The sequence below is a fragment of the Seriola lalandi genome, unplaced genomic scaffold, assembly GCF_002814215.2.
Source record: "Seriola lalandi dorsalis isolate HSWRI2012SDOR001 ecotype SW California unplaced genomic scaffold, Sedor1 jcf7180002054277, whole genome shotgun sequence".
In the NCBI taxonomy this organism is placed as follows: domain Eukaryota; kingdom Metazoa; phylum Chordata; class Actinopteri; order Carangiformes; family Carangidae; genus Seriola; species Seriola lalandi.
Window position 1 is genome coordinate 128105 of NW_019524830.1, and position 20874 is coordinate 148978.

Here is a 20874-nt window from a genome sequence, read left to right on the forward strand (position 1 = left end):
TCTGTGCTGCATCGCTCTGCCTCATGGCTGCCTGCTGCGGATGATGATGCTGATGATGCTGGAGCTGATGTCACAGCCGCCCCCCCAGCTTCCCTGCACACAGCAGCACCGCCATTTTCCTTCCTCTCAGACTAACTGACGGACTGACTGGTGGCGGGCCGCCGGAGCATCCTGCACCCATCATCCTGTTTATCCATCCGGCCCTCGCTCCTCCCCCTGTCTTCCACTCTTTTCTAATTGACGCACCGCTGTGGTCCACACTCAGCCCGCCCTGCTGCTGCTGCTGCTGCTGAAGCTGAGGCTGAAGCTGAGGCTGAGGCTGTCTCCCCTCCCTCTCTTTCCCCGGCGGATTCTCCATGTATGGATGCGCTAAGGGAAAGGATGCTGTAGGCTGACTAAAGCCAGAGAGAGACACACACAAATACAGACTGGTGAGGAGATTCGACAAGGAGGAACCGGAGGATCCTGGCGCTGTTGTGAATGGGCAGAGGATTCACCCTCTGCGGTTGACGAGTCTCGAGTTGCTGAGGTAAGAAGCGGATCCTCTGAGATGTTTTTCACGGTACAGCATCGGCACTGAAGGGTGTTACGCCTTGGCGAGGACACGAAGTGTGTGCGTGTGTTTGTAATTCCGAGGCCTTGTGTACATTAGAGGCGACAAATGAGGACGCTGCGTCAGGATGTTGAACGTTTGATTCCTCTGCTGTCAACAATTGTCTTTTAAAAAGAAACCCCAGCTAAATCCACTTTAAAAACAAATGACATCACTGTCACTGCTAATCGGCCCAGTGAACATATGAACTCAAACAGCCGTAAATGTCATTTAAGCTTTTAATAACGGGATCTGACCTCCTTTCTGACGCAGTGCTGGATGATTTGGTGTCTGTGCCGTTTATGTTTACGCGGCCTGTCTTTGAGGTGCGGCAGGCGAAGCAAGATGGAGGAGGCAATATTTACATAGGTTATAAATACTCATTCTTTACCGCACATTTCTTCACGAATTCAGTATCCGTGTCCTTCACACACTTAAACGGAACTTATAATATCTTTAAAAAAAAAAAAAACAATGTTCAGGAGCAGTTTTGTTATTCATCGGTTGAGGTCGGATGTAGATGAATGTGTGCGCCGCGCTGCCTTGAAGCAAATATGCCGATAAAAAAATCCACCTAAATAATCCGGTCATGGACAGAGAAAACGTTGGAGAAACAGCAGTAGTGAGAGGAATGATTATGATTGTTATAAATAAGAGGGGAGGGGGGAATAAACGCCCGCTGCTAGTTTCATAATATGGTGTTGTTTTCTGTGGTGTGAAGCAGCGACGAGACACCGTTTCCACCACAAGGCCCTCAGCCGTGATAAATGAGGCAAGGGGGATGATGTCCGAAAGAATAAGCAGCCATTTTACAGTAGAACAGGAGGGGATGCTGATGATCTTTCTGCCAAATGATGGTCCAGCCATTTAGTCAGCGTGGTTTAGGAGCAGTGAGTCTCTGCCTGGAGCCCAAACTGAGTGATTCAGGGCCTGAAAATGGAGGATGTGTCATGTTAAGTCTCAGCTTGGTTGCCCAGGACAACATTCCCCCTCCTCTCAGTATTGAATTCTAAAAACTATTACAAGCTATTTAAAATTTAAATGAACTCTGTTAGGTAGGCTGTTTCACCATCTTTCATGATGTAGAGGTGTAATGATACTCTGTCCTGCATGTCTGCTCCTGTTGCTGATAAATCCAAAAAATACCTCTCATCATCTACCTGTGCAGGTGCCAGGTGTGCGTCTGTGCAGCCACACGGATCTCAAGCTCTTCAGCTCGCCCACGCACCCACCTGCATCATGGCGGCGGCGTCAGTGAAGGTGGCGGTGAGGGTCCGACCCTTCAACTCCAGAGAGATCTCGAAGGACAGTAAATGCATCATTCAGATGTCGGGAAACACCACAAGTGAGTAGGAATATAAGTGTGTTTTTAGTGTGTTGGGAACAGACTGCAGAGTCGTTTAGAAATGATGTGGCTGTCAAATATAAAAGCTTCATCAACACTGGTGTGGATCGGTGACTCATGTGGATCAGGTGCTGCACAGTTTGGTCAGCACACATTGTTTGAACTGTTTTGGGAGTAAAGGAAATGCACTTCAATCCTTGAGACAGAGACTGAAGTTTTCATTGATGTATTTTAATGTTCCTCTTGATTCGATTAAAGCCACCATTGTGTAGAATTGGAATATTTCCATATGTTGGTGGCTTTAAACAGAAGTAATTGTCCCATAGTTTATCAGAGTGAAAGCAACAATTTTACCCTGGTTTGTCTAATTTTTAAATTATGAACAAAAATATTTGTAAAAGATGCTACGATCACATGAAACGTTAGACATTCAGGGGCTCAAAAGAAAATACACATTTGAATGAATGCATCAGGAAATATGCTGTTATACATGTTATGTACATGCAATGCACCGCGCATATGTAGTGTGTAAAATACTGTCATGTGTTCCTTCCTTTATCTACAACTTCATAGCCACTTTTTCCTTTCATACTATTCATTGTCTTTACACTCAAATACAGGATTAATCAGTGAGCAGAGAAATGTAACTGAAACATTGAATATGTTGATGAAGATGAAGAAGAAAACATGCACAGCACAGAAAATCCACTCGTCATGTAACTGTTCAGCCTGCTATAGCTTGAGTCACAACATGTTCACCCAGCAAACTCTCTGGTCCTGTTTTATTTATTTACTCATATTGCTGTGATCTACATTGAGCCAAGTTTAGCTTTTCACCTCAGATATTTGTATCGTAGGCAGCTTTGCCCCCCCCCGGCAACAAGAGTGGGCAGGGAGGCACGCAGCACGTTGGCAGCTATAGAGAGGGAAACAAAAGCTTCAGTCAGGCCTGAAGCCCGTCAGTGTGTGTAGGATGTAGCGACCGCCACAGCTCTCCGCTCTCTATCATGCGAGCTGCAGGGACCAAAAAGACCCCGTTGTTCTGGTTGAGCCCAGACTTGGGGGTCAGCTGATGCAAGTGTGTGTGTGTGTGTGTGTGTGTGTGTGTGTGTGTGTGTGTGTGTGTGTGTGTGTGTGTGTGCCTGTTGTGCCTGTCAGTGTTTTTAATGACCTCATTACATCCAGAGAATCGAAACTTGCATTATTTCAACTCATTACCTCCACTGACTGAATGTGAGTGTGTGAGTGCTCGCTGCTCTTTCCCTCCTCCTATATTTCCCTGTGTTACAGCCACACGGTGTTGTTTCTGCCTGAGCGTGTGTTTCAGCAGGACACTTCTGCTGCTATGTTGAACTTGTCTGCAGGGGGCGATACAGTGGATTCAGTCTGCAGCCAACAGAGCATCTGCTCCTGCTCACTTCTTATTTCATATTCTACTTACACTGCACCCCTCCCCTCCCTAAAAAGGGATGACTGTGCATTTAAACGTCCCGCTGTTGATACTAACTGAAGTCGAATAAGTAATCTTTGATCTGTTAGGATGTATTAAATAAGGATGGTTTGGGAATTTAAATATATTTTATTTTATTTTAGTCTGTCATAAACAACATACATATAACACACTTATACAAATATTCCTAAAAAAAAGAAAAGAAGAAACAAAACAAAAAACGAGGTTAAATATAATATGGGATATATGAGAAATAATATATAATAGGAGAGAGAAAATATTTATCACAATCATATTAAATTCAGTATGAATTAAGATATTTCCACAGTCTGGAGAGGTAACAGCGAATAGACTGATAATAATCATAATATAATAATAATAATATCTGATCTGTTTTCCTCTGTTTTAGCGATCCTGAACCCCAAACAGCCGAAAGAAAACAAGAGCTTTAACTTCGACTTTTCTTACTGGTCCCACACTACGGTGAGTTTCATGGCATCATTTCAGTTCTACTCCTCTCAGGAAGTAAACACATGTGCAGTACTACTAGTCAGGTAGGAAAATTAATGATTTGCTCGAAAGCGAACCGCAAATAACTACTGAAAAATAATTGATCTGAAACTTTTTGTGTGTGTTTTTCATGCCGCGTCCCGCTGTGAAAAACAATGATCCTCTCTCTCTCTCTCTCTCTCTCTCTCTCTCTCTCTCTCTCTCTCTCTCTCTCTCTCTCTCTCTCTCCCCTTCTTTCGTCTTTCGCGTGTGCAGCCTGAGGACATCAACTATGCGTCCCAGGTGCAGGTGTACAGGGACATCGGAGAGGAGATGCTGCTTCATGCCTTTGAGGGCTACAACGTGTGCATATTTGCATACGGCCAGACCGGAGCGGGCAAAAGCTACACCATGATGGGACGGCAGGAGAAAGACCAGCAAGGAATCATACCCCTGGTAATATTGCATACAAGACAAAGGATGTAATGATCTTTTGATTGATGATGGGTTTTTTTTTCTCTTTAATCGCTGTCAGAATAAAATCAATCCATCCTCTTTTTTTCTAGCTGTGCGAGGACCTCTTCACCAAGATCAATGGCAGCAATAACGACAACAGCATGTCTTACTCCGTAGAGGTGAGTGATAAGTCCGCACAAGTTTGAACATCTAAACTGAAGAATATCAAAGACCTCTTAATGAATTAAGTTCTGATCTTCTTGGACACCTATGTGAGTTTTTACGATAAATGAAAGGAAAAAGGAATATTTCCGAGGAGCAGCCGGTCCTGTAATAATATTATTGTGTCAGATAGTCAGAAGGTAATTCACCTGATTCCTAATCTTTTATTGCCCCAGGCCAGGAGCGACCAATTAGTATTAAGAACCATTTACTACCTGATTAAATGTGTTTTATGACATGGCTGCCTCTTTGCCTCCTCCAGGTGAGTTACATGGAGATTTATTGCGAGCGTGTGCGTGACCTGCTGAACCCCAAAAACAAAGGAAACCTGCGTGTCAGAGAGCACCCTCTGATGGGACCCTACGTTGAAGATCTGTCCAAACTAGCCGTCACCTCCTACAACGACATCCAGGACCTGATGGACTCTGGAAACAAGGCCAGGTGACAGAGCCAGCCCGAGTCTTAACGCTGGATTAACCAGCTGATCGCTGGATGTAATAATTGGTTGTAAAGATGAACAAGATGAGTGATTTGGTTGTGGTTATATTTGTTCCATCAGTGGCTGGAATAATGATCGATGGACACATATTAATGAGTCAGCAATACGAACTTTTTATTTATTTATTTATTTATTTCCAGGACTGTGGCTGCTACCAACATGAACGAGACCAGCAGCCGCTCTCACGCTGTCTTTAACATCATCTTCACACAGAAGAAGCAAGACATGGAGACGGACAACACATCAGAAAAGGTTCTGACGCCGAGCTCCGCTCACAGTCACGTCTGAGATATCGCCCTGTCTAGCAGAGATACGGTTTTTCCGGCTTCTTAGAAAAACAAAATCAATAAGAACTTTCGTTTTCTGAAACTTGTCACAGCTACAGCGGAGCCGCTATCAGGCAGAAATGATTTTTATTACCTTTTATGACCCGAGTCGGGCCTTCTGCCCTGCTGTTATCTGATCGACGTGTTGTGGTATTGATTGATAACCGCTCATTATTTACTGCCAGTTCTCCCGGTGCAGTTTCAGGTGAAATGCACCAGGTTGTTAATCTTCTTCGTTCAGACCAGTTTCAGGAAAAAATATTTTCTGTCGTCGTGCAGGTCAGCAAGATCAGCCTGGTGGACTTGGCTGGCAGCGAGAGAGCCGACTCCACCGGAGCCAAAGGAACCAGACTCAAGGTGAGAGGAAGGTTGTGGTTATGGTATTTATGCATACAGGGTGGAGAGACTTTTAATAGTAATCAAATCAAAATTTGCCCATGAATAAAGGGACAAATACGTCAAATAACTGATTATTTTATTTTTATTTTTGCAGGAAGGAGCAAACATCAACAAGTCTTTAACCACACTGGGGAAAGTTATTTCTGCTCTAGCTGAACTGGTGTGTTTTTACACTTGCCATCAAAGATATACTGCTGCAAATTCATATTTCTTGTTCTGCAAATAACAAATGTTGCTGTTTCTCTTCCAACCGTCAGGACACGGCTCCAAACAAAGTAAGCAACAACATCTACCACAGCTTTGAAAAGGCAAATAAGATTTACTGTGTATTGTTTCAGGGTCACTAACAAATGTGTGTTTATTTTGTGAACAGAATAAGAAAAAGAAGAAGGTGGAGAGTTTTATACCTTACAGAGATTCAGTTCTGACCTGGCTACTGAGGGAGAACTTGGGTACGCAAACAGATGATTAAACTTTCTTTTTTTTTACCACAACAACAATTTCCTGTGTCTGCTAAAGTGTTGTCTCATTTTGTGTGTTTTAGGAGGAAACTCTCGCACAGCTATGGTGGCTGCCCTCAGCCCTGCTGATATTAACTATGATGAAACCCTCAGTACCCTCCGGTGAGAAAAACATCAATAAAAAACCTTTGTAAAGATAATGGAAGCAGTCGTTTTCCCTGGGGGAAAGCATTTTGAGGATACGGTCACACTTTAACCTTTAGAGGAGATGAACAGATAAGATGTTGGAACATTTTGTGCATATATTTACATATTTGAGGAGAAAATGGACTTTACATTATGTAGCTCAGTAGTGTTGCATCGCTAATGGATCCTTATAAAAGCCTGCTGACGCTTTTGCACTTTGCACTGATTGTATAGTGTTTTTAACACGTAATCTCTGTAATATTTTATTCTCAGCATTGGACTGTACAGTGGCATCCTTCTCATTTCACATCTCATATTATCATTAGCTGGTGAATGTGATTCAGTATGCCGAGCATGATAATCACCTGTTATAATTTCACGGCTTCTGTCCCTCCAGCTACGCTGATCGGGCCAAACAGATCCGCTGCAACGCTGTGATCAACGAGGACCCCAACAACCGCCTGGTGCGTGAGCTGAAAGAGGAGGTGGCTCGCCTCAAGGACCTGCTGTATGCACAGGGCCTGGGAGACATCATAGAGAGTGAGTGTGACATGGGGAAACACAACAGAACTCACTAACAGAAATGCACATATATAGGCTGACACACACACAGATGCAAACACATAAGCACAAACCTGCGTTTACAGTTCTTGTGCAGGTTTATTCTCCTTACATTTAAGGCAGTGTCTCTCACACACAGTCTCTTCTCTCCTCTGTCCTATCAGCGTATCGCTGCACCGGCCCCGTCATCACTGGTTTGAAATGTGTGTATAACTCTTAGCAAGCCTGCGCTTTGCAACTAATAGAAATGAATCCTGAGCCAGCCTTCCTCTTCCACCACACCAGAGACCTGACTAACTACCCAAGAGCAGTGAAGTCAGATATGACATAAATTAGATGTAAAGTATACAATGATTATTTAGAGCATTACAAAAATTACCTCTGAGGTTAAACCTTGTTGCTGTAATCCATTAATTTTTGTCAAGAATTCTAGAAAAATGGCCTCCTTTTTTCTTTTCATTAGTTCTCATTTCCATGGTAATACATGTTTTTTTTTTGCTCTCTTTCTAACTTGGGAAGCTCTAACAACGTTTCTCCTTATAACACAATTTTAAATTGGCTTAAAGCTTTTGCATTGTGATCCCATGAGGACTCACTGTTTCTGCTGGGAAGCAGACAGCATCAAAGTCAGGGCTGCCATGAAACATGCTGTTTTAATGCATTTCTAAAAACCATTATTGGAGATCATGGAAGAAAGGACTGACTGGGAGGACGCCATTTTAGATTGCTGAGGAGCTCTTTTCGTTGCCTCCTGGTTCTCTGTGTGTGGAGCTAATTGAAGCTATGAGTCAGGAGCTTTGAGGCCTGCACTGCCAGGAGCTACGCTACCCAAGGCTGTGCTGAACAGTTTCGAAGACATTAAGAAATGCTTCACATACAAACAAAACAAAACAAAACAAAACAAAAAAAAACTTGGGCTGTATTTGGTTGTTATGCATTGTAGTGACATATATTTATTTTTTCTTTCCTTTGTCATAACATTCTCATGCTTGCGAGCTTGTCAAGTTTGTTTCTGTGTATACGAGCGTCAGAGAAAAAAAGAAGCCTCTGATCTGTAACTTTCTGTCTATTTGGCATCGGTTTGAGTTGTTCTTTTCTCTCCGTCTGCGATGGCTTTGGTAAGCAAATGACCTCTGCTTCCTTGACTCATTATTTGAGCTTTCTCTTCTTTTTTTTTGTACTCCTCCCTGTCGTTCCCCAATTTCTTTTCCTCTTTATCCATTTTTCTGCGTGTTCCTCTCAACCCTTGATGTCTTTCCTGAATTACCGGCGTCTGCTTGGACCTTCCCTCGTTCTGTCCTTCCTTTCCTTCCTTGCTCTCTTCCATGCAACGCCTCTCTCTCTGGCAGACCTGTGCGATTACAAGAACTTTGTGAATAATCGCCAGGCTGTCAATCAAAGGGGTGATCTCTCCACAGTGACCAACGCCATGACAGGAATGAGCCCCTCTCCCTCGCTCTCGGCCCTGTCCAGTCGCGCCGGGTCCATCAACAACCTCCATGATCGCATCTTCAGCCCGGCCAGTGAGGAGGCCATCGAGAGGCTCAAGGTAGGAAGGAACATGGTGAAATTGTTGAGGATGAAGAGTTGGGAAATGGGAGGTTAGATAATGTGCAGATATGGTGGGTGGGAATGAGATTTTCTGAGTAAAAGCAGTGAAATTTGGTGGGAGAGAAATTGATCAAATCAAAAATGAGCAGAGTCGATAATTCCAATTTGATTTTTTATAAATCCGTTTTAATTTCATCAACAGGAAACTGAGAAAATCATTGCCGAGCTCAATGAGACCTGGGAGGAGAAGCTGCGTCGTACTGAGGCCATTCGCATGGAGAGGTTGGTCCAAAATATTCATGCAATATTTTATGGCTTTCAAACATGTCTGTCATCCCCATAGCAACAGGGACGGTACCCGTTATTCTTTTCTGAACCTTTCGCCTGAAATCTACAGTATGTTCAACCATTTAACACCCACCTACCTTTGGGGCTGGTCCAGCCAAACTAAAACAAATGGACTATTAGTGATTGTTAGACCTTGAAAACTTTTTGGATGGCCGGACTGTTTGGAAAGTAGGAATGCACCATATTTTGAGTCGGTAGGGATGGAAATGTCGGTCAACGATCAGATGAATGAAGCCTAACGACTTTGATGATCCTCAGACTTTTCCCTTTAGCGTCACCATGAGGTTGACAACCACCAGAGGGATTATCATGAGACACGTGTTCCCCTCAGCATGAACCGTAAAATCTGTTTGTGTCATCGTCATCAGGACAAAATTGTCTAATACTTTGATTTCTGACCGAATACTACAAAACTAAAAACATTCTCATGTTTATTGTGGACACGCAGAAGTAAGTTGGTAAATATTATACCTGCTAAACATCAGAGTGTTTGCACTGTCATTGTGAGCATGTTAGCATGCTGACGTTAGCATTTAGCTTAAAGCAGAGAGCCTGTCATGGCTCTTAGGCTTGTTAAGGTTTCAGCTTTATGACAAAAAACATATCTCCTGACATCCTGAAATGATACATTCTTAACAACTATAAACCTACTGTCGTCTGTAAAATCGCATGTCATGACGCCAACTGTGTGCTGTCTGTAGGGAGGCCCTGCTGGCTGAGATGGGTGTTGCCATGAGAGAAGACGGAGGCACTGTGGGTGTCTTCTCCCCGAAAAAGGTAAGGTGCTCATCACTGTGGGACAGAGGTTTGATATTTTTTCATTTATCTGAACTTGCGCATCACTCACGATTTCCCCTTTTAGACCCCTCATCTGGTGAACCTGAACGAGGACCCGCTGATGTCTGAGTGTCTGCTGTATTACATCAAAGATGGCATTACCAAGTAAGGTTTCACTTTCCGGATTTAATCCAGATACGACGCTGCTGTCGGGGGATTTAACTCAATTTGATCACGTTATCTTCCCGCAGGGTTGGCCGTGAAAATGCCAAGACTCGCCAAGACATTGTTCTCAGTGGCCATTTTATCAAAGACGAACACTGCACCTTCAGCAGCACCACAGGTCCTCAGGGAGAAGGTAAATGGTTCACCGCTCTCCCTCTGGCTTAATATGTAAAATTACTATGTTAAGTAACATTTACATATTACAAATCATGCCCACCATCTGTTATAGTGTATATATTTTAGATACTAAGTTTTATAAATCTTTTTTTAGGATGTGTCATCCTTGAGCCATGTGAAGGGGCAGAGACGTATGTCAACGGGAAGAGAGTGACCTCACCCACTGTTCTGCGATCAGGTGAGTGACTGTGTTTGAAGAAAAGGTGGAAAACAAAGCACTTGCATCTAGAAGAGTTGAGATGAAGAAATGTATTGTGAGGACGAGAGAAGTCTGTGGCCCAGTGTTGGGCCAAAGTCAAATCAGAAGAGCGACCACAGAATTTCAGTCACCTTGGAAAGCTTCACTTTGTTATATTGTTGCACAAGCTTTGACTTCCCTAATGTCAGCTGTTTCACCACTGTGTAACATCATCATACAATAGGGCATTTACACTTTTTTCTAATTTGAATTTTTTTTTTAGGGAATCGCATCATCATGGGAAAGAGCCATGTGTTTCGCTTCAACGACCCGGAGCAGGCTCGCCTGGAGCGAGAGAGGACGCCGTGCGCCGAGACGCCGGTGGAGCCCGTCGACTGGGCCTTCGCTCAGAGAGAGCTGCTGGAGAAACAAGGCATCGACATGAAGCAGGAGATGGAGCAGAGGTGTGTGTGTGTGTGTGTGTGAAGGATGTAAAATTCATAACGATGATTGTGATTATTACATGTTGCTATTTTTTACTTACATGTAATTATGTCATTTTCAATATCAGGCTTCAGGAACTCGAGGATCAGTACCGTAAAGAAAGAGAGGAAGCCAGTAACCTGCTGGAGCAGCAACGACTGGTGAGAGAAAGCTCTATTTGAAAACATCAAATTTGAATTCATATCGTTCCTGACATTGATGTTTTATTCCATGAAAGATTAAAAATAAGAAATAAACAGTTTAATTGTATATTTATTTGAAGCAAAAGCAAAATATTAGCCGACAAACTCGGCCTGGTCCTGATCTGGATCTTGTGTTTTCTTTCAGGACTATGAGAGTAAACTGGAGGCTCTTCAGAAACAAGTGGACTCTCGCTACCTGGAGTCTCCTGAAGAAGAGGAGGAGCCCGAGGAGGAAGGTGATATTGTCAATTTGAACTCTTACTGGCACAAACAAGCGTCTCTCAGTTGGGCTTTTATTGGATCACATTTTCATTCACATATCAACTCTCTCGCCTCTCCCAGTGCCGTGGACGAAGCGTGAGACTGAGCTGGCTCTGTGGGCTTTCAGAAAGTGGCGTTTCTACCAGTTCACGTCTCTCAGGGATCTGCTTTGGGGCAACGCCATCTTCCTCAAGGAGGCCAATGCTATCAGTGTGGAGCTGAAGAAGAAGGTGGGGCGTTTGAAAATATCATCATCATAACATGTGTTATGTGTTTAGTGTTGGGTAAACATATGACAGACTTTTCTAAAAAACGTAATTCGGATCCACTTCCATAGGCAGCACTAACATCTGGTTGTTGTTGTTGCCTCCATAAAGTCATTATAGTCTTCTCGCACCAGTTGAGATGAATCATTTTTTAAAGTCAAATTTATTTCAATGCGACTCTGGAGGAAGTGAAGTGTATGAAGTGTCTGCCGGGGGCCATTGTGTATTTAATTGGATTTGCATCAATGCGAGACTCTCGAAAAATAATTGATTGTCTGGATGTGCCACAATGATTTAGCTCCGTGAGTCATTAAAATCTAACATACGGTGCAATACACTAAAAATACTGATGCCCCTCTGTCTAGCTTGTAAAAGCTGGCATGAATATGAAGATGAACGATATTTTTGATGGAAATTAAACTTTACTGCTTCATGTCTCGGCCAGTTATTGATTTCAACCAGCCCCCCAAGCTGTATGTTGTGTTACAATCAGCAGAAGATCAAACTTATGATGTGTATTATCGCTATGAAATCCCTCTGATGAAGCAGCACCTGAGTTTAATGTGTTACTTGTAAAAACAGTTTGATTATGAACTTAATCTGACCATATCTGACCTCTTCTTTTTGTGCTGATAGCATATATAGGAATCCTCATTTGATTTCACAGATACGACACAGCGGAACAATAACAAGCAGTCACTCATATTTCATGCCTTGTGTCGTCCACAGGTGCAGTTCCAGTTCGTCCTGTTGACGGACACCCTCTACTCTCCTCTGCCGCCTGACCTGCTGCCCCCCTGCGTGGCCAAAGAGAGAGAGAGGCGACCTTTCCCCCAGACCATCGTAGCTGTCGAAGTCCAGGATCAGAAGAATGGAGCCACGCATTACTGGACTCTGGAGAAACTCAGGTATCAGGGATCTGTCATTAGAATAGTGGACACGTGGTTTAAAGCTGATTCAATGGTCAAGATTTTTTTTATTTATGATTGTTTAAAAACATTTTGGAGTTCATATCCTTACAATCCAATGCAGAGTATATGAATACCTATACACTGAAATGGAATACGTAAAACTCTGAAAGAGCTACGGTTATATATGCATGCGAAATAAGAAGCCGTGGTAGCTGAGAGGTTCAGGCTCGGCAACATCCCTGGTTTGCATCCTGCCGGAGACCTGAGTCATCTGTCTTCTGTGTCTCTCTAATAAAGACACAAAAATAGAAAAAATACAATATATTCCTATATATATAAAGCTATGATGCTAAGAAATGCAAAAAACTATGTCATCCTTTAGAAAGGTGCTCTATTGCCATCTGGTGTCTTTATAAAATACAGTAAGAGTATTGTAAAACAACATGTTAGGATCTTTTAAACATATTACGGGTTCCTGTCTGTCTTTCACACTAGCCAGGAGCTTCCCTGTGTGTGTCCTGGTTTGTCCAGTGGTTAGGCTCACCCTCAGCATGTGTTTTTTTTTTAATACTGCCCCCTGCAGGCAGAGGCTGGACCTAATGAGAGAAATGTATGACCGTGCGGCAGAGCTCCCCAGCAGTGCTGTGGAGGACTGTGACCACGCCCTGACCGGAGGCGACCCCTTCTACGACCGCTTCCCCTGGTTCCGTCTTGTCGGCAGGTCGGTCACCAACTAAACACCATCAGGCTCCATTCCTCTCCTGGAGGCAGCTTTCATTTAAATCCCACTCTTTTATTGCACAATAAAACGCCAAAACTGAAAATGCCCTCATCACTCCCTTTCTTTCTTCTCCTCAGGGCTTTTGTGTACCTGAGTAACCTGCTGTACCCGGTGCCCCTGGTGCATCGCGTGGCCATCGTCAGCGAGAAAGGAGAGGTGAAGGGCTTCCTCAGAGTGGCAGTACAGGCCATCTCGGGTAAGAAAAAAAAAAAAAATCAAGGCTGAGTATTCGTTTTAACACAATCAGCTGCTGTTGAGCAAGTCATTATAGCTATTGTGAAATGATCGTAACACTTCGTGTCACATCGTGTCTCTCTTCAGCCGACGAGGAGGCCCCTGATTACGGTTCTGGTGTGAGGCAGTCAGGCACTGCTAAGATCTCCTTTGAAGACAAGCAGTTTGAGAAGGTACTTCAGTAGTGATTCCTAATGGTTTTCTCTGAATGTGTCCTAAACAGCAGAAAGTCAGATATAATGTAAGTCATTAAAGTCAAACATCATTTAAGAGAAGAGAAGAAATGGTTGGAATATGAATTTCCGCATGTAGATTATAACATCTGATGTAAATGGGGCCTGAGCTCACGGTTTCGCTGTCTCGTTTCAGTTCCAGACCGAGTCGTGTCCTGGCACTATGTCGCACTCCAACACCTCCCAGGAGGAGCTGCGCATTGTGGAGGGGGAAGGCCAAAACGCTGAGATAGGAATCTCTGCAGATGAAGTCAACAACAACACGTGTGCAGGTGAGAGGAGATCTGTGCAGGAAATGGAAATCATGCTGGTCTGTCAATCTCGCCCGTGTGAAAAAGTGATATATTTTCAAGGCTTTGAGATCTAAAACAAAAGTATTAAATCCGAAATGAAGAGCTCCATCCCAAATTATTGGTAAAATATTTGTCTTTTCTTGTAACACAGTGTATGTTTCCACTGACATACCTTTGTTGAAAAGGAACCACAATCCCAGTGTTCATTTCTCTATACACACCCAGCTCTTACAAGGTTAAAAGGTCACACATTCATATATTTCATCGCTGACTCACGTAATGTTACTGCAGTGCTACCATCCATGTTTCTACACGTCTTCCTCTCTCTCATGTAGCCACCCTGGAGATTCCCAGCAGCCCAGTGAAGAGCTTGGGTCTGGGTCTGGATCTTCCTCTGGACCTCTCTCCGGAGAAAGCTCTGTCCCACCTGAAGATCGGCAGCACCTTCACCTTCAGAGTCACCGTGTTACAGGCCTCCAGCATCTCAGCCGAGTACGCCGACATCTTCTGCCAGTTCAAGTGAGTGAACCATTAACAGTAATTGTGGTTTGAGCATCATACACGTTAACCAGACTGTGTTTGTGTGTTAGTCAGCCTTGGTTGAAATAGAGAGTGACGTCTTCTCTCATTTCAGCTTCATCCACCGTCATGACGAAGCTTTCTCCACTGAGCCGCTGAAGAACACCGGCAGAGGACCTCCGCTGGGCTTCTACCACGTACAAAATGTAGGCACTGAAACTGAAATTCACTCCTATTGTTAACAAATATTAATACTATTGCAATATTTTTTTTTACTTTTCTTTTAAAACACTTTCTTAGCTATCAACAGGCTGCGCCGACAGTTGTTTGAAGGGTGTAGTTGTAGTTTCATTCCTTCTTTCCACTGTCAGATCACAGTGGAGGTGACCAAGTCCTTCGTGGAGTACATAAAGACTCAGCCCATCGTCTTCGAGGTGTTCGGTCACTATCAGAAACAGCCCTTCCCTCCGCTCTGCAAAGACCTGATCAGGTCTGGAAGACGTTTGAACTTTAATTTCCTCCAGCTGATGACTAACTGTGAACGAATGTTTTTATTAGATGAGAAGAAAGTTTTCCTCATGTTCTGGTTTCCTTGTCACATCTTTTAGTCCGCTGAGACCTTCCAGGAGGCAGTTTCCCAGGGTGATGCCTTTATCCAAACCAGGTTAGCAGTTTCTAAGAGTATATGAAACATCCTTATTAATCCATGATGTGTAATTTATTTTATTGCATTCCACCATCTTTGATAAGTAGGTTTTTTTTTAGACTTAGGGCTGATGATTTGCTGTAATTTACAATCTACATCAAATCCATATAGTCAAGCTCCCTTCATTTAAATTCAACAAAATGCTTTGCTCATATCACAGTGGAAACTATCAATCATCAATCATTCAATAAATGAGGGGGGGGTCTGCAACACCCACTGACTCTAAAGCCTCTTGAGGCAAATTGGTGATTTGTGATATTGGGCTGTATAAATAAAACTGACATGACTACAAATGGTGACGCCTAACTCTACAACTTGCTTTGTCTTCCTCACCAATGCTTTGTCTTTAATCAGATTTTCAGTTCAGTTCAGTCTGGTAGACGTTGTTCTAGTCTGTCACACATCGATCTGTTCTCTCGTCATTCCTCAGTGCCGGCCACAAAGCTCAGCACTTTGACTCGCTCCACTGCGGGACCATGTCACGCCAAATATGACCTCATGGTCTTCTTTGAGATCTGCGAGCTGGAGGCCAACGGAGAGTGAGTCATATCTTTATTAGTTGTGTTGCCGCTTTGATAAAACCAAGAGACGCAATAGACCACATACACAGAGATACTGTTGTTCCATTACTGCATTATCAGTTTAATATATTTGTTATTTCCCTGTCTCCAGCTACATCCCCGCTGTTGTTGACCACAGAGGTGGGATGCCCTGTCACGGCACGTTCCTCTTACATCAGGTCTGACCACGTTTCACCAAATTCCCATCATGTTTCCCTGAAGGCATATCAATAGGCTTCATAGTGTTCAGTGTCTGTAGATCATATGAGAAGCTTGGGATCAGTGGCTCTCCAGAACTCTCCAAAACTTATTTTTAAAAAATCACACTCTTTTATCTTAGCATGAAATACATTTATCTCCACCACTGAAAACTCTAGTAACAAACATCCGGTTTGCGTCCCATCTTCTATCGACTCCACAGGGCATTCAGAGGAGGATCACAGTGACCATCGCTCATGAAACAGGAAATGATATTGAGTGGAAGGAGGTGAAGGAGCTGGTCATTGGTGAGTAATGAGCAAAATTCAAAAACTTTGGCAAAGTCACTGAGAAATCAAAAATAATTCTTTAATTGTATTTTTTTTTTCTAATTTTAATTTTAAATAAGGTTGTGTCACTGAAATAATCTCATCATGACTTGTTTGACTTCAGGTCGCATTCGAAACACTCCAGAGGCTGATGAGACCATCATAGACCCCAACATCCTTTCCCTCAACATCCTGTCCTCTGGATACTTCTGGCCTAAACATGACGACAAGTACACATCTATCTTCACTTTTTACATTTTTTTTATCTTGTATTTTACTACGTTCCACTTTTTCACTTGTTTATTTTTTACTTTTTTTTAATATCATACAGAGAGATCAGTTGCTTTGTTTAGGGATTTTTTCTTTTTTTTTTTTTTTTGCATTGCCTGAACATGCCTTTTTATAATTAAATCTTAATTTTGCTTCAATGCATTTTTCAGTTTGCATGCATCAATATTGTTTGCTGAGTTTAAACTTTTAACAGCTGCAGTTAAAAGTTTCTAACTCCTGTCCTTTTTCTCTTTATTCTTTGTTAATGCCAGCGTCTCCTTGGGAGTTGATCATAGGTATAATGACAATCATTTTTTTATCTTTTCAATTATTGTTTCTGATAACAAGATGTCACACAGCTCTCTGGGTTTTTTTTTTTTTGTTAGGTTGACTCTTTCCTCTTTAAAAACCATGCACATAGATGATGGTGTTTTGTTTTTCTCATATCAGAACTTTCTACCGATTTGAGGCAGCATGGGACAGCTCCATGCACAACTCTCTGCTTCTGAACAGAGTCACTCCCTACGGGGAGAAGATCTACATCACCCTCTCTGCTTATCTTGAGGTAATCGAGATTATTCTTCATTTTCATTTTTTTCTCAAATAAATATTTATTAAAAACTGAGAGCAGCTCAGCCACACTGTGACCAGACACTTTGCACTCATGTGAATGGATTCTCATTTGTTAATTTCCTGTGTATTTTAACTAGATGGAGAACTGCACTCAGCCAACAGTGATCACCAAAGATTTCTGCATGGTGTTTTACTCCCGTGACACGAAGCTGCCGGCCTCCCGCTCCATCAGAAACCTCTTCAGCACCGGCTGCCTCCGGCCCTCTGAGAGGTACAGATTCATTGATTCATACAGTCTGAATCTGGATGACAACATCTGTTTATACGACGGTCTTTTAAAATGTAAATGTTTTTTAATTAGCAACTACTTCCCTTTCGAATGCACTGTTGAAATGTTGCCTCTCTCCATCTCAGTAACCGTGTCACAGGAGTCTATGAAGTCACTCTCTGCCATGTGGCGGACAACGGAAGTCCAGGTGAGATGGGAATAAAACTAAGAAGAATCATCCATAAAAAAATGATCTCAAACATGATTTGTTGTGTTTTGTCGTGCTAGAGGTGTGGACTGTTTTTCTTCTTTCTCCTCAGGAATGCAGCGTCGTCGGAGGCGTGTGCTGGACACCTCGGTGGCCTACGTCCGAGGAGAGGAGAACCTGGCTGGATGGAGGCCTCGCAGTGACAGCCTCATCCTTGACCACCAGTGGGAGCTGGAGAAACTCAGTTTACTGCAGGAGGTCAGTTTGTAGACTGAAGAGGTGACACATAGAAAAGACAAGTTCGGAAAGTGTTTTTAGTGGAATACGTACGGTTTATTATAGCCTCACAAAATCAGTCTAAATTTAGATTCAAGCTCAGTTTTGCTACAAGCAACCGGACACCAGGCAAGTCACCAAATTGTACAGTCCTGTGAAACCATGTATATCCAAAACATCACATTTTATGAGGAAAAAAACAGTTTTGTGGTAATGCATTTTCCTGATAATCCACTTTTTTTAATAGTTTATTTAGCTCAGAAATTAACACAACTTCACTGGACAGTAACAGAATGATGATTTATTTAAACCAGGTGTTTTAGATGTGAAAATGAAGGATGACTCTGTAAACACATGACCTAACATCAGATTACCTGTATACAGAAACTACAGTTGGTGGATACTTCACAGAAAGTTGACGGTGGCAAAACAACTGTGATAGTTTAGTTTGAAAATTGGAAGCAAAGAGAAAAAATAAAATGAGCAAGTGATGCATTCATCCACTCTGGTGTAAGATGCAAAGGAGATTTCTTGTAAATCCATCATTTGCATGTGCATGTGGTTTTAGGTGGAGAAGACCAGGCACTACCTGCTGCTGAGGGAGAAGCTGGAGGCGACTCTGCAGGCGGGACAGGAAGCGCTCTACAAGAGCAGCGACATCAGCGACTTTGCAAAGAGTCCCGTCCTCAGCCACAGTCCCAGCAACAGCCCTGCCCTCGAGAGCCCCAACCAGAGGCAGAGGGAGCTGGCTGCCAAGGTGACTGCTGCTCTCTGAGTCCTCCAGAACTTTTGTCTTAGCTTATCTTATATTCAGCATCATCAAAAAAAAAAAAATCTGCTTCACTTTCCTCTCTTTAGTGTCTGCGTCTGCTGATGCACACCTTCAACAGGGAGTACAGCCAGGTGAGCAGCAGTGCCAGTGAGAGCAAGGTGAGCCCCAGCCTAGGCCCTCTAACCCGGCCCAGTAATCCTTCTGAACCTAACGTTTACTTGCTGTACCCTCGCAAAATATTTAAGCCCCGCCCTTCACCCTCCCTCATTCAAGTCATTCAATCATTTGTTGAGCACATATTTTTGTCTTTTTAACATTTTTCTCTTCCTCATCCCGTCTAATTTCATATCACTCACTTCTGTTAAACTTATGTTTTCCATCTTCATAATCACTCAGTAGACGTTGGTTAAATATTATTCACTAGTAATTCTCAGAGTTTGTTTGAATGAGCTGCATGAGACATAGTAATTGTCATTCTGTCTATAAAAATCTATGTAGCCACATTTCATCCCTCAAAATAATTTAGTATCCGCTCCTTTTTTTTTTTCCCGCCGACCTTATCCCTCACTGCCCCCCCCCTCCTCAGAGACTGCGAGGCTTCCACTAACCTGATCTTACTCCTGCATGTCCTCTTTAACATATTAATCAGCGAGGGGCTCTTAGACATAATGAGGATTTGTGTTACACATTGGTACAGAGATGGTTCTGCAGTACATTGCTAGAAAATGACAAATTGTCTGACTTGAGTTGTTTTCTGAATGCATGTCTGTGTTGTACGTGCTTAATTGTTTGCTGGTATGTTTTGTCTGTATCTGTGTCTGTCCCTCGTGTCTTGTGTGTGTTCTTCTCTGTGCATGATTTGTTGTGTGTGTGTGTGTGTGTGTGTGCGTGTGTGTGTGTGTGTGTGTGTGTGTACATGTGTGGGTGTGTTTTAGCTCTCTGAGATGTCTGCATCACTAATGAGGGAATCGTCATCGTCTGGACTGAGCACGCTCACTCCATCCTCTACCTGCCCGTCACTGGTTGAGGGACACTATGATATCAGGTATATACATGCTCTTACCCTTCACAGTATCCAGTGTTTCCCAAGACAGTGTCATGGTTTACAGGACTGAAGAAAACATTTACTCAAAACAAACTGCTGTTTGTTGGTGCCTCTATAAATGCCAAATGTTTCCTTTTCTGAAGCAGATTGTTTTTGCAGGAAAACTAGGATCCCCTAGGAAGCAGTGAAGACTTTAAAATCTTAAACTAAGTTGCTATAGATCAAATCACTCTTGAATGGTGTCAGTTACTGTTGCGCTTCCATATAGGTGGACTTGCAAGAGAAAGTTTGAAAATTAAAGAATAGTTAAATCAATGCAGCAGAGCACCAAGATACCCTGACTTTTAACCATATTATAAGTCAAGCCCATAAAGCTCTGGATCCTACATTTCCCATGATGCAACACAGTATTTCATTAGACACTCTGTCAGTTTGATCCTTGTTTCCTCAACACTTCACAGCCCAAGTTTGTAACCCAAATGACATCATCACAGTTATTTTCTCATATAAATTTTCACTTTGAAGCATCGGTAGTACTGCACATGACAAATGAAATGTTCTCATTTAAACTGACATGTGCATAAGAAGAGTGAGACATCATGGGTTATTGCTTAAACTGTACCTGTTTGATTGATAAGCCATTATTGGTAGAAACTTCACTTTCACTTCACTTTTAAATGTGTTGTGAATAAGTCCAGGAATTGACTTGGTTAAACGTTGGTTCCTTTTTGTCACATTATGAACATGTTGTTTATGTTGTGAAGACACACTGAACCCAGTTCAGGAGCATCCACCCCAGATCTGGACCCGTACAGCCCAGTGGACAGAAAGAAAGCTCTCAGAGGATACACCTTTGTTCCTGACATACAGGAGATTCGTGTCAGGTCAGACTACACACACACACACACACACACACACACACACTGCATTTAACTGTTTTCATTTAGGGAATAAGCACAATTTAAGAGCAGTTGTGGTCACGTTTTTCTCATTTTGACATAACAATAGTATTTCTTTCATCATATGCAGCCCCATTGTGTCAAAGAAGGGCTACTTGCACTTCCTGGAGCCCCACACTAGTGGCTGGGTGAAACGCTACGTGGTGGTGCGCAGGCCCTACGTCTACCTGTACCGCAGCGAGAGGGACAGCGTCGAGAGAGCTGTCATCAACCTGTCATCTGCAAAGGTGGAATACAGTGAAGACAAACAGACCTTACTGCGGGTACGACTGAGCTTCAGTTCA

General features: G+C 42.9%; 1 protein-coding gene across 1 annotated transcript in view; it reads left to right on the top strand.

The window, feature by feature from the left end:
• The first annotated feature begins 97 nt into the window (after window positions 1–97).
• Window positions 98–20874, top strand: part of kif1ab (kinesin family member 1Ab) — a 25343-nt gene continuing 4566 nt past the window's right edge. Inside the window, exons 1-47 of the mRNA XM_087173719.1 lie at window positions 98–529; window positions 1761–1937; window positions 3797–3870; window positions 4153–4332; window positions 4443–4511; window positions 4817–4995; window positions 5194–5305; window positions 5659–5736; window positions 5873–5938; window positions 6036–6053; window positions 6152–6230; window positions 6323–6401; window positions 6823–6965; window positions 7151–7189; window positions 8405–8535; window positions 8740–8819; window positions 9587–9662; window positions 9748–9827; window positions 9914–10020; window positions 10159–10242; window positions 10526–10706; window positions 10814–10886; window positions 11074–11164; window positions 11271–11419; window positions 12185–12363; window positions 12950–13087; window positions 13225–13343; window positions 13469–13554; window positions 13751–13886; window positions 14243–14426; window positions 14542–14632; window positions 14798–14916; window positions 15035–15090; window positions 15563–15671; window positions 15805–15871; window positions 16114–16198; window positions 16344–16449; window positions 16762–16785; window positions 16940–17054; window positions 17200–17333; window positions 17477–17538; window positions 17651–17796; window positions 18383–18571; window positions 18673–18744; window positions 19522–19631; window positions 20396–20515; window positions 20661–20849. Coding sequence (XP_087029845.1) covers window positions 1832–1937; window positions 3797–3870; window positions 4153–4332; window positions 4443–4511; window positions 4817–4995; window positions 5194–5305; window positions 5659–5736; window positions 5873–5938; window positions 6036–6053; window positions 6152–6230; window positions 6323–6401; window positions 6823–6965; window positions 7151–7189; window positions 8405–8535; window positions 8740–8819; window positions 9587–9662; window positions 9748–9827; window positions 9914–10020; window positions 10159–10242; window positions 10526–10706; window positions 10814–10886; window positions 11074–11164; window positions 11271–11419; window positions 12185–12363; window positions 12950–13087; window positions 13225–13343; window positions 13469–13554; window positions 13751–13886; window positions 14243–14426; window positions 14542–14632; window positions 14798–14916; window positions 15035–15090; window positions 15563–15671; window positions 15805–15871; window positions 16114–16198; window positions 16344–16449; window positions 16762–16785; window positions 16940–17054; window positions 17200–17333; window positions 17477–17538; window positions 17651–17796; window positions 18383–18571; window positions 18673–18744; window positions 19522–19631; window positions 20396–20515; window positions 20661–20849 — 4910 coding nt within the window. The 5' untranslated portion in view covers window positions 98–529; window positions 1761–1831. The remainder of the gene's footprint in view (window positions 530–1760; window positions 1938–3796; window positions 3871–4152; window positions 4333–4442; window positions 4512–4816; window positions 4996–5193; window positions 5306–5658; window positions 5737–5872; window positions 5939–6035; window positions 6054–6151; window positions 6231–6322; window positions 6402–6822; window positions 6966–7150; window positions 7190–8404; window positions 8536–8739; window positions 8820–9586; window positions 9663–9747; window positions 9828–9913; window positions 10021–10158; window positions 10243–10525; window positions 10707–10813; window positions 10887–11073; window positions 11165–11270; window positions 11420–12184; window positions 12364–12949; window positions 13088–13224; window positions 13344–13468; window positions 13555–13750; window positions 13887–14242; window positions 14427–14541; window positions 14633–14797; window positions 14917–15034; window positions 15091–15562; window positions 15672–15804; window positions 15872–16113; window positions 16199–16343; window positions 16450–16761; window positions 16786–16939; window positions 17055–17199; window positions 17334–17476; window positions 17539–17650; window positions 17797–18382; window positions 18572–18672; window positions 18745–19521; window positions 19632–20395; window positions 20516–20660; window positions 20850–20874) is intronic.